At 42.3% G+C, this 12,905-nt stretch overlaps 1 protein-coding gene across 2 annotated transcripts in view; it reads left to right on the top strand.

The window, feature by feature from the left end:
* Positions 1-12,905, top strand: part of LOC113023992 (alpha-1,6-mannosylglycoprotein 6-beta-N-acetylglucosaminyltransferase B-like) — a 122,766-nt gene that overhangs the window by 34,262 nt on the left and 75,599 nt on the right. For both annotated transcript variants that reach the window (XM_026170530.1, XM_026170531.1), the window contains exon 3: positions 7,709-7,859. In XM_026170530.1, the coding sequence (XP_026026315.1) occupies positions 7,709-7,859 (151 nt within the window). The remainder of the gene's footprint in view (positions 1-7,708; positions 7,860-12,905) is intronic.

Here is a 12,905-nt window from a genome sequence, read left to right as displayed (position 1 = left end):
ACACATAACACTTCTTCTTGTCGACTATAGTCCACACAGTTCACTGGTACCAAGCTTTGCTTAATTAATGACATAAAACTACCAGTGTCCAGCAAAGCAGTAACCTGCTGCCCATTTACCCTTACAGTTTTATAGCGTTGCCCCTCAGCTGGCTGGACCTTTGTTGGTTCCGCCTCCAGCCGAGGTGCATAGCAGGCCCCAGTGACTTTGGCCTTCCGGATGGGGCACACCGAGGCTTTATGGCCTGGCTGCTGGCAGTAATAACAAAGAAAGTCCTTACCCGCTCCTCGTAGAGTGGATACCTTGGGGGCCCCGGATGGCTCGGGGTTACTCTCCCGCTTCGGCAGACCCGCGGATTGCGGGGACGATCGCTGTGGCGTCCCAGCTGAGCGGACCGGGGCCGCTCCTCTCCGCGCATTGAAATACTGCGTCACCAACTTGGCTGCGGCCAGTCCGTCCGCGGGCTCATGCTCCCTCACCCAGGTCCTCACCTCCCCTGGAAGAACTCGAATTAGCTGCTCCAAAATAATCGCTTCTCCCATCTCGTCCTTCGTATGCTGCTCTGGTCGAAGCCAGCGCCGGTACAGTCCTTTCAGCCGGTAGTACGTCTCGGTGGGGCTCTCCCCAGGTGGAATAATATTAGAGCGAAACCGCTGCCGATACGTCTCCGGGGAAATGTCAAATTTAACTAACAAGGCAGCTTTTAAATCCTCATAACAGTGGGCTCTTTCTTCATCCATTGCGGTATAGGCCTCCAACGCCTTCCCCGCTAGCAACGGAACTAGCCGACAGGCCCATTCATTCTCCGGCCATCTCCAGGTTCTGGCCACTCGCTCAAAGCGCAACAAATAGTTCTCAATATCTTCCCCCATCTGGTACGGTGGAATCTTTGGCCCCTCCGATCGCCTCCACTCTCCGCCCGTCTGGTCGAGGCTGCTTGTCGTTGCCAGGGACTGGCGAGCCGGTTCCTCCAGTAACGACGGCCGGGATTCTCGCTGCCGGGCCGGGGTAGGCAGCACCATCCTGGGGCTACTCGCTGTTACCGTGCTCGGTGTAGCCGTAGCGGCCGTAGTGCTAGCTCCCGCTAACACTTGCCCTGAGCTCTGCTGACTAGCTGAATCCGCCGGCAACAGCGCATTAGGAGAGGGAACGGTCCTCAGCCCCCTGAGTTCTGCCAATAACACCGTCTCTCTCCTTTGCTGTCCCGCCAGGAAGTCCCTCATCATCGCCATCAGTTCTCCATCACGTGCTGCGGTCGAGGTTGTAGGCAACTCCGGACCAATCCTGCCGGAAATCTCCTCCTCCTCTGCTGAAGAAGATGACGCCGGCACTGTGTCCCACGCCAGCTCCTCTGCTGTCTTCTCCCCCGGAAGCTCATGCTGCTGGGACCGCAGCCCTGTGCGCTTCGCTGGGAGGCGTGTTTTCCTCTTCCGACTAGCCATCCCACTTCTGACACCATATGTCACGGGGTCCCCTTCCAGACCTCTCCCGGACAAACACAGGCGTAGTCGGTAAGGTATTAGTGTGGATACTTTATTTGAAACGGCCTCCCCAGTGCATAAAAAGATGGTTGCAAAGACATAAAACTGAGAGCCACGCTACACAGCCTGTATGTTACAACACACACCCCCCTTCATATCCGGCTCGCCGTCTCTTATATCCCGTAACCCCTCCCCCTTGGCGTCACCACCAATTCTTTATTCTAACTTTAATCCCCGTCTCCCTCCCCCAGAATTTCTTTTTCATTATACACTCACAAAACATATACATTGATACAGGCTCTCAACTATTTCCCGGCAGTCTACCCGACTTCATATACCCATTAACGGCCCACGTAATGAGGCCATTCTCATGACGGTCCAGACACACGTGAACTCATTATTTAAACCCCACACCCCCATACCATCGGCTTGCGTCACCCTGCACGATTGGCGATCCCCCGCACGTCTCCCCGACCGACGCCCTTAACAAGTAAGTGGGAACCAAAATCTAGCCACCCCCGATGCGGCTCACAACTTGCTCCTCACCCCTTTTATTCCTCTACTCGGTCGTCAGAAAGATACGCCGCCCCGGGTGCCAAATCGAACTAATGGTGGCGATCTAATGATGGCGGTGCCATACTCAGCGGACTCTGCCTTGAGACGGGTCACTCCGTCACACTGTTATTTACCTATTTAGTTTATTTTTTTGCCCAGTGATATGTAAAATAGTATTTAAGCTAGCCCTAGTTGCTGCTGTGTGGGTTCTGCTGTACAGAAGGAGAAACACCAGCTTTTACAGAGAGCAACATTATGTAAACTTTCATTCATATCAACCTCAGTATAGGTATCTGTATAAAATCAGTAAACTACACATATATAAAACTTTCCCTGACACTTCTGAGTTACCTTCTTTAACAGAACATGGAAGCTAAAAATGGGCAACTATAAGCTGCTGCAAGAAAGAATTTGTTGAAATGTATTTTTCTTGTTTATTTTTTGCTTGTTTAAAAAAGTTGTATAATTTAAGTCCTGGGGCTCCACAGTCCAATTAAAATAACAACCTTGCTGAGTAATGCAGTAAGTAAAAACTGTCTGTTGCTTATCTTTTTCTTTTTTAAAATCCCCTTTCTGTAGAGGACACTGTGTCCTGTGGCCTTTTTTTTGACACCATTATATTTTAAAACTGACCAAACCCTAAGATCATGACTTACATATAACACGTCATTGTTTGTATATACTGTATTACAGCAGTGAGATTTGTGTACGGTTCATTTGACGTACCTGTTAAACGTGTTGTTTCCCTGTAATAAAGCTACAGGGATTAGCCCCCTGACTTGAATTGACATGAACATTAGACAATGGGAACATGTGAAAGATGCAGTCATTAACTTATTGGATCTTTTATACCTTTAGGTTGAAATCACTCCCATTTGCTCACTGCTGAACATCCCAGGAGCTTGTAGCTGTCAAAAAAAATGTATCGTAATATACCCTACTCTTTGCTAATATACATACTCCCCTGTAGTATTTTATTAATTAATAGCATCAAATCCAGATTTTGGCAAGCCAAACTAATAAAAGAGTTGGTGGTTTGGATCTAAATGCACTTTATGAAGCTCTGCCAGTAATGCCATTTTGTGGATTTTTTTCAAATTAACAAACACTCATTTGTTTAACCCGTGCCAAGAATTTTCAGTTTACCAGGATAACTATTCCTTCAATTTACACGACTCTTGACATAGCTGTCATCCATTATCAGCCAGTCACAAAGATGTCACCAGAAGGACCAAGCCGCGAACTGTTAAACAGCAATCTATCATAGGCAGAGGACATGACACTGTCAGTTTCAGATGAATACGTCTGTCACTGTGGCAATAACTCATTGAACTTACGATTCCTGCTGTTGGTGGCAGAAAACAAGGCAGACAATGACCTTGTGCTGGAGATGTTAGGCTCTGACACCTATTGGCTGTAATTGCTTGTCAAGCAGCAGACATGGGGTTTGACAGAATGGTCAGGCAGTGTAATCCAGGTGTTAGCAGTGTTAATATAGGCACCATTAAACCCTGATGGAAAGCTAGAGGAATAAACCAGAGGTGTGGACTCGAGTCACATGACTTGGACTCGAGTCAGACTCGAGTCATTAATTTTATGACTTTAGACTTGACTTGAAAAAATGTTCTAAGACTTGTGACTTGACTTGGACTTTTACACCAATGACTTGGGACTTGAATTGGACTTGAACCGGTTTACTTGAAAAGACTTGATATTTCACCCCAAATATAAAATTTAACACGCATATTATATAGAGATTGAAAATGTGACGTCATTCACGGGTAGAACCGCAAAGGATTCTGGGAACTCGTGGCAAGCGGTAGTAGCGCACGCAGGCTTTCAATTAAAATCAGTTACACAGCGATAAAAAGAAACACAAAAATGTCAAGAAGCTGTTGTATTATTAACTGCAATAGCCGGTCGCATGACAGCCACGGGAAGCCGACGGGTAAAGAGATCGGTTGTTATCGGATTACGACGTTTAAGAGAAATTGTTCGAGCCATGTTTCCGAAGTGACAAACAGGCGACGGATGGCCTGGATTGCAGCCATTCAAAGATCAAATATAACGTCCCAGAACACTCCAGCTCACAGGTTAGTCTGCTCCAAGCATTTCCACAAAGGTCAGTCTGCTGTTGTAGTTAATACGTCACTTTCATAACATAACTGGTGATATAGGTTACAAGCAAGTCTGGCGCTGAACAGAAATTGTCGCGCTATGCTCCTTTGTTTATTGTGCATAAATAGTGAATTGTCCTGACACAATATTGCGTTTCGCTTCTGTTATTATGGTACATTGACAAAAACATATACTTTTATTCACAGGATAAAACAGGTTTTTTGTATCACTAATTGCCCAGTACGATTACAGCATACAGTATTATTGTCACTGCTACATTTCTGTGATGCGTACCAGAAATTATTTCCACTACTAATTAATTACCGTTGAGCTCAAAGGTCCTATTAATAAACGGTTAACGAATGTGTATTTATGACGACGATTTGTGAGACTGGTAAACTTATATGATACGTACGATGGTCTTTCGTTCTACACGGTGCGTTTCAAGGTCCTGTACCCATCTGTCGGTAAACTGTACCTGGGCTTGTTGCAGTGACCTGAAGTTACTAAACTTCATGAGTGTATGCACTCACTCCAAGAACCGTATGATTATAAATATGCATATAAATATGCTACGATGAGATAGCTGACTTCATCTAACTAGCAAATGTTTTCCAGGCTACGTTGGTGATACAGTTTTTTTTAATGTGTATGATATTTTTGTCATGCGATTTTAAAGCCGGTCCTACAACCGCATCCAAGAATAACATGCAGCTTATCTCAGAACTGTCGGTGAAAATTATTCTTGGAGCTAGGTTTAATTGAGCTGCATTCTAAAGAGGTGCAATTTCACAATTTGTGTATATTTTCTAAGTTCACTATTTTGTCATGTGTTGAGAAAAACACAGATTTAAAAATTACATGGTCTAATATTTACATTTAGCATAACTGCAACATGCTTTTTTTCGTTTTTTTTAATGACTCGAAAGGACTTGAAATTCAAAATTTCAGACTTGTGACTTGACTCGGACTTTTACACCAGTGACTTGAGACTCGACTCTGACTTGCCTGACATTACTTGAGACTTGACTTGAGACTTGAGGATAAAGACTTGAGACTTACTTGAGACTTGCAAAACAATGACTTGGTCCCACCTCTGGAATAAACTGTGACCTTTGTGTTCCTGCTGTCCCAAGCTACATGCTCTAAGGTTCTTACCATCAACCCGTATGGTTACCAAAACTCTGTTGATGATGGTGGACGGGATTTCTTTGAGGGAATATCTTATGAACTCTATTTGGTACAATTCTAACTGATGTGATCAAAATATGGACTGGATCAGTTTACGTTACCAAACCTTTGAAAAACAAGTTTTAATTTTCAACTGAAGGTATTGTATATGTCACAATCACCGCTTACCTATGTTTGCCTCATATAACCATCGACCTTACATCACGTTTCCTGTCGACCCCTCCAAAAATGATAAATTGCTACTTTTCGCCGCATCATTGTTGCGTTAATTTGTCATTTATGTTCGTAAGTTTGTTAGCTTTAATCTGTTTTTTATTTCATGTTTTATTTTAGCATCACGTTGGTATCTTTTACCTCTTCACCATTGTTTTTTATCTAAACTTGCAAGAAAGCAGATACCCATAATTAAAATAAATAAATAAACTGAAAGGTCGCTGAAGATTTAAGACATAATGTTTTGGTTAAGTATGCAATTTATGTAATATGTAGTTATTAAATGAAACTTTGAAACTTTTGCTTGGAAAACATTATATAAACCCTTTCAAGCTCTGTTGGTTGCTTGAAAGGGTTGAACGTGAGACAACTGCTTTGTCCCTATCTGATTTAAATGAGGTAATATATCAGTATGAGGTAAAGTATGTGATTTATTTTTATTTCATGATTCAGCTAAACAAAAGATAAAATATTGCCAAGATTTTACATAAATCTTGCTGGAATAATTTCCATTTCCTGGGACACTAGTTTTCACTCTGAATAATTTATCTATTACTTTTTTCTTTAAAAATGATGATCAGTACACACACCGAATAGAGAAGAGTAATTAAATGAGAAAGCTTTCCATCTGTGTCTCATGCTTTCAGTCACCTTCCTCATTCTGGTCCATTATGACTGAATTCATAGGCACTCTTGACCCTGCCAGAGTCAGTGTAATTATCCTAATGAGGTGTGGTAAACCTTTTTATACCGTCTCTCTTCTCACTGTCTCTGCTACTGTGTATGTGCTCTTTTGTGTTATGAGTCACTTTTCAACTCTGATGGCCAGTGTGTTCATCTTTCCACACACACACACAACTGTGTGCACAGCCACTCCTTTCGATTTCTCCTCTTGGATTTCACATGGCCAGACAGAAGAACATGCAAGAAAAAGAAAGTGACTGAGCGCTCCAGCATAATTAGTTGCTGGCTTTTTATATTCCATATAGCCTTGGTGGACATCTCACCCTCATATCTTTATATCAAAGGGTATCAAAGGATATAAAGATAAGTCTACATTAAGACATCAGACTCCAGAGTGTCTGGTTTTCTGACCCGAGCAAAATCCAGTTTATGAGGAGAGATCAGAATACATCACTGGGTAATGTGCACTGCTGCAGACAGACAGGAAGAGATCAAGCTGGAGATATGCAGGTTAAAGACACATAATCAAAATGTTGGCTTTTAGAGTTTAAGATGAAGAATAACACACAGGCTGAATTGAAGAGGAGCTGCTCTCATGAGTCTGAAATGGTAGGGTGAGGATGAGCTTTCGGTGCAACATTTTCAATAACTGTGCAAGTTAAACTTATAAAATCGCACTGCCTCTCAATAAATTCATAGTATGTGCATGTGTGTGCCAAATTCTGGAACCATTATGCGCGTGCAGTTTTTGAGTAATTTAGCAGTCTTTCACTGGAACAATTTTTGGCAACGTGATAGCATCCCACCTGTGACAAAATTTTATCGGCCTGTATTTGAGATCAAAAGGAAGAGAGATTCCAAAGATGGGTCTAATCCAACTCATGAGCATTGGTTAGTTAAATTAGAGGTACTATTGAGTCCTGCTGGGTTGGAATTAATTTAATAAATGAGTTGGTTTAAAACTGAAACACACACCAAAAATAGGGACACACAACAAAGTTCAAAGAGTTTTGACTTCATTTATCTTTGGATAGGAACTTAAATTGTACGTATTGGAGTATTGGCCATGACCAACACCAAAGATCATAGATGGGCTGACGTTCTGTATTACAGTCTTCCTTGTAATCAAAATTCATTACTATACAAGTAGTTTTCTTGACAGCCTTGCAAAGAAAAAGAAAAAAGTGATATTGAGGCTCCTACACACAATACAGAAGTTAAGAGGAAATCCTCACAAATCTGTTTGAGGACTTTTGCATTGTTTGCCACTTTGCTTTTGATCTTCATTGTAGTCAAGTGCATAGTGACAGTTGTGCAAAACAAGAACACAGCCAAAATCAGCAACAGTGTGGTGAGCCAGAAGAGCTGGAGGCTGTATGATTAATATGCGTGCTGTTATGCAAGCTTCATGTACTCACTGTCCAGCTTTCATTCATCTCCTGTCTCACGTCTGTCTTTCCACTCAGTGCTGGGAGGCGTGGAGTCACGTGGTGTGCTGAGAAAGATTAGCGACATGTTGGAGGTGATTCTAAAGAGGATGGACAGTTTGTCCAAACTCGACAACACCTCCACCACTGACGCAAGGCGCCTGGATGAGCTCAGCTCTGCCATAAACAGGTACAGTATGTTTTTTCAGTTCTTTTAGTTCTTCTTACAGTTCTTGTGTGTTAACGGTTTACTCTATTCAGATCACCTCTCCTACGTAATGTCCTTCATAAATGTTTATAGTGATTATATATTAATAAATACAGGTTTATGTTATGTTTTTTGTCTTCGAAACTGCATCTGCCAGTATCAATCATTAATCAACATACAAAGGTTTCTTCCTATAAAAACACTGTTACCACTGTTATCAGTCTGAGTTTTATACTTCGTATACATATGAAGTTCGGGGAATAGATTAAAAAATATATAGTACAGTACTGTGCAAAAGTCTTGAGACGCCCATCATTTCTTTATGTTTTGCTTCCAAGGAGCCAGACTTTGTTGTAACCACTTTTAACACTTTAAAAGGCCTTCTGAGGGCCCTTCAAAGTGTTTTTCACTCATCCTCAGTTTAATTCGTATATCTGACCATTTTTAGACAAAGGGTCTTTTTTGTATTTTAGCCACTCACCACCGATCTACAACATTAAACGTCATTAAAGCATAAAAAGCAACTAATACGAAGGATGAGCCAGCGTTGAAAAGAACCAATTTTAATAAACTCCCGGAGAGCAGCCATTTGGCTTTTCTACCTTTAAAACCCGGAGAGCAGCCAAATGGCTGGTAGGCTTTTAGCTAAGCTTTAGCTTCAGCCAAGTGGAAGCTAAATTGGCTAGTCATTCATATGTATATTAGGTTGTTACCTGGGAATTCTGGAGGGAGGGGAGTGGGGGTTTGAGTGGATTGAGGAATTTCCCTGCGAATCTTGTTGACTGTGCCGAGGATGGTGGTTTTCCGTCTAAGAAGTTTTTGCGCAAGTGAAAGCGATGTGAAAAAATTGTCCGTGGTAACATTTCTGCCCTTGTCTAGGAATGGTTCCATCAGCCTCATTACTACATTTTCAGAAAGTCTCTCCCCAGTGGGACGATTGGGGTCCTTGCCAAGATATGGGAAGACATTGCAAATGTACTTGGATTTTAGGTCGCAAGCCACCCAAAACTTGATCCCAAACTTGTCAGGTTTACTTGCAATATACTGCAGGAAACAGCACCGAGTCTTTGATGGGAAAAGCTGTGAACTTCCTTTTGTGTTTCATCTTGATGCATTCTCAATCATCCAGGGAAATAAATCTCCAAAAGTCACCAACTTGGAGTGTTTCAGTTTGCCATCTTAGGGAGAAATCAACACACATGGGTGTATGTCCTTTGTTGCTGAGATTTATTGATAAAAACAGTACAAAAAACCAACCATTTGTACACATATTTACAAATGGCCTGCTGAGTGGTGCATGGAGCATGTTCATTGGTTCATGGACCTCCCTGAACTAATGGCATTTATTGCAATTGTCATCTTGCGGGGGGTTAACAGGGTTCCATCTCTAAATGACTGCTGGTCAGCAAACCTGGGAAACCCACAGATAATTGGAACTATGGCACGAAACCACTTCCAAGACATCATGCAACACCTACGCTTTGATGACAAGTCCACCCGCAGTGATCGAGCAAAGACTGATAAGTTCGCTGCAATTTCCAGTGTGTGGGGATCATTTGTCACCAACTGCATCACGTGCTACAACCCTGGTCTACATATCACCGTTGATGAACAGCTTTTCCCATCAAAGACTCTGTGCTGTTTCCTGCAGTATATTGCAAGTAAACCTGACAAGTTTGGGATCAAGTTTTGGGTGGCTTGCGACCTAAAATCCAAGTACATTTGCAATGTCTTCCCATATCTTGGCAAGGACCCCAATCGTCCCACTGGGGAGAGACTTTCTGAAAATGTAGTAATGAGGCTGATGGAACCATTCCTAGACAAGGGCAGAAATGTTACCACGGACAATTTTTTCACATCGCTTTCACTTGCGCAAAAACTTCTTAGACGGAAAACCACCATCCTCGGCACAGTCAACAAGATTCGCAGGGAAATTCCTCAATCCACTCAAACCCCCACTCCCCTCCCTCCAGAATTCCCAGGTAACAACCTAATATACATATGAATGACTAGCCAATTTAGCTTCCACTTGGCTGAAGCTAAAGCTTAGCTAAAAGCCTACCAGCCATTTGGCTGCTCTCCGGGTTTTAAAGGTAGAAAGGTAGAAGCCTGGGGGTGCTACTGTTAAATTGTAGTTTTAGGCACCTTATTAGTAGCAGCCTTTCTCAAAAACATGTAATTTGTTCCTATGTTTTTAGTTGAATGTACAAAAAATGCCAAATATTCCACAGACGCCAGAGTAGGGAAGGCAGCTGGTGTCCTGCGACGTCTCCAACCTATTTGGAACTCGACCTCCCTGAATGTTAGGGTCAAGATCAGACTATTGAACTCTATCGTCTTCCCTACTGCACTTTACGCTAGTGAAACCTGGTGCTCAACAAGTGCAATTATTCAACACCTGAATGTGCTTCAACAACGTGGCCTGCGGCGAATCCTGAGAATTTCCTACCGGGACCGAATAACAAATGAGGAGGTCCTACGAAGAGCAGGCACCCGCCCATTAGCCGATGTTGTTGCAGAAAGGCGCTTCTGCTTTGCGGGCCATATTTTACGCCTACCACCTCATCGCCCAGCTAAGATTGTCATGACATGGCGTCCACGCACTGGCAAGCGAAAGCAAGGCTGACCAAAGACCGCATGGCGTCGAACATTCATGGATGATCTGAGAACTGTCGACATTGCCTGGGACGAAGCTGAAGCAGTCGCTGCTGACCAACATCGATGGAGATCACCAACTGCCCGATGCACCGCCCGGCGTAGGAGGAACTAAGTGCTAAGTAATTCCACAGTTTGACAGGCACAGATACCAATCAGTTGATTCCCAAAGAGCTATTAGCTGAAAACTACTAACAATTAACTGAAAATGAATAGTTCTTTGGGCTTATGTTGGCATGGCGTGCAGTGTGTCCTTGGAAAATGTCCCAAACTGTACAAATAGAGGATAAAATAGGAAGTGTCAAAATTGATGGAATTATGAGTGCAGAAAAGTACAAAATCAGATTGTGATCCGCCATGCAATAGCATCTAGGAAGCATCTGACTGGCAACGTTTTTTTCAGCATGACAGTCCTCCCAAATACACTGCCAATGCAGAAAAGGCATACCTGTATAGAAAAACACACAATGGAACACTGTCAGTCATGGATCAGCCTCTCCATAGTCTGAGCCTCAACATTATTGAAGCTTGTGGGTTCATGTTTACAGAATGGAACAAAAGGAAGCCAGCATCCAAAGAGGAGCTTTGGATGTCCTTCAAGAAACCTGGAGAACTATTCCTGAGGATTACTTAAAGAAATTACAAGAAAGTTTGCCTGAGAGACTTCAGACTGGTCATACCATACACTTAATTTCAAGATCGTTAGATTTACACAAACTCTGCTTTTGCCTTATATACTGTATTTCCATTTATATTTTCACTTTAACTATTTCCCATTTTCCTCTTCATTTCTTTATATTTTGGCAATATATAAAGAAACAACAAGTGGCCCCAGACGTTTTCGTGGTACTGTAGATCCTTTTTTGTGATTTAAATTTGGCCAATTTCCGCTCCAGTTTCATCTTCCCTTGTATGTCCAGATGGCTTTGCAGTTGCTAAGATGAGTTCCTTATTATCATGTACAGCATCTCCCTGTCACCACTATAGTTGTGACTTCTGTCTTCTCTCCTTTTTACTCCTTGCAATATTGTGTTTAGCTCTTAAGTGCTTGCTCTCCCTTTCCCCCCTCCTACAGCCACTTGTGGAAATTGCTGACTGGTAACTCAAAATCCCTGCTGGAAACAGACAAGTCTTGCATGACCTTGCTACTCTAGCTTTTATCAGACTGCTCCCCTCTTTGCCCCGTTAGCATTGAAACATCTGATTTGTCTCTTTCTATAACATTCACTTCATTTACAACTTTCATTCTCAAACAGCCAGACTAAACTCAGCAGGAGTGATGTGATATACACTGACAGAAATCCCTTCACTTCCTCAAACCTTGTTAAATGATCCCAGATAAGCACTCAGGTTCAGGTCTGTGCAGAGGCACTCGAGCGGAAGAATGGAACGATTAATACAGTCTGACGTTGGTGTTAACTGCAATCAATGTCTAGTAATGGGCTGTTTAATGTGGAGGAAGCCGTTCTACTCCTAGGCCATTACTGAGAAGTACCCTGCTGAGAGTGTAACTCTGTATATTGTCAGGTACTCAAAGTAGGATGGTATTCATGTATTACTCTACTGAAGGGCATTGTTTTGAGGGGGTGAATAGATACTTATACTATGGGCAAGATGTAATTGCTTTTAAACATGAGCCGAAATCAATGCTGTGTCACAATCCTCTTTTAAACACTTAGTCCAGTTTGCCCTTGAGCACTAGAATTGCTGTCAGCTTACAACATCACAGCTAAATAATGAATAGATGTACTGCAGGGTCTCTCTAAATTAGTTAAAAATGTAGTAACAAGTGATTATGCTTCACAAATACATAATTAGGATAACTGAATCATAAGAACAGGCTATTTGGTCCCTGTACAGTGGTAGTGAGAGCTTGTTTGACAGTGCCAGCAATAAGTTCATGCTGGGGATTTCATTCCAACAAGGCTGCCCGATTCTGTTTAACCTTTATATTGAGAATTTCAAGGTTATAGTTCAATAGTTTTGGTTCACATCTTTGTTTTTTGGAGATAATGTGGTCATACTTTATCAAGCGATGGCCTCAAACTACAGTAGTACTAACACAGTCTGTTACTGAGTTAAATGGCATCTCCACGTAGCGTTGGACAGTATGGTTTGTAGGTTTTAGTGGTTTCACTGTATGTCCCAATATTATTTTTGTATAAAGTAAAGCTTTTTTTAATGAATTTATAAGGTATTAGTCACAGCTGATGTAGACAAGTGGTATCGACACAATGCTTCAAACTACTTTGTGAAAATTGGAATAAAAGATGGCGTTAGCTAGCATGACAGCAAATAGTTCAAAGTCCCTTTTGCAGCCAGCATTACCCAACAAGCATTGATGATGTAACTTTTTTAACTGTGTAATTATTG

Source organism: Astatotilapia calliptera, chromosome 6 (assembly GCF_900246225.1).
Source record: "Astatotilapia calliptera chromosome 6, fAstCal1.2, whole genome shotgun sequence".
In the NCBI taxonomy this organism is placed as follows: domain Eukaryota; kingdom Metazoa; phylum Chordata; class Actinopteri; order Cichliformes; family Cichlidae; genus Astatotilapia; species Astatotilapia calliptera.
Note: the sequence above shows the minus strand (reverse complement) of the source record. Positions and strands in the feature narration are given on the sequence as shown.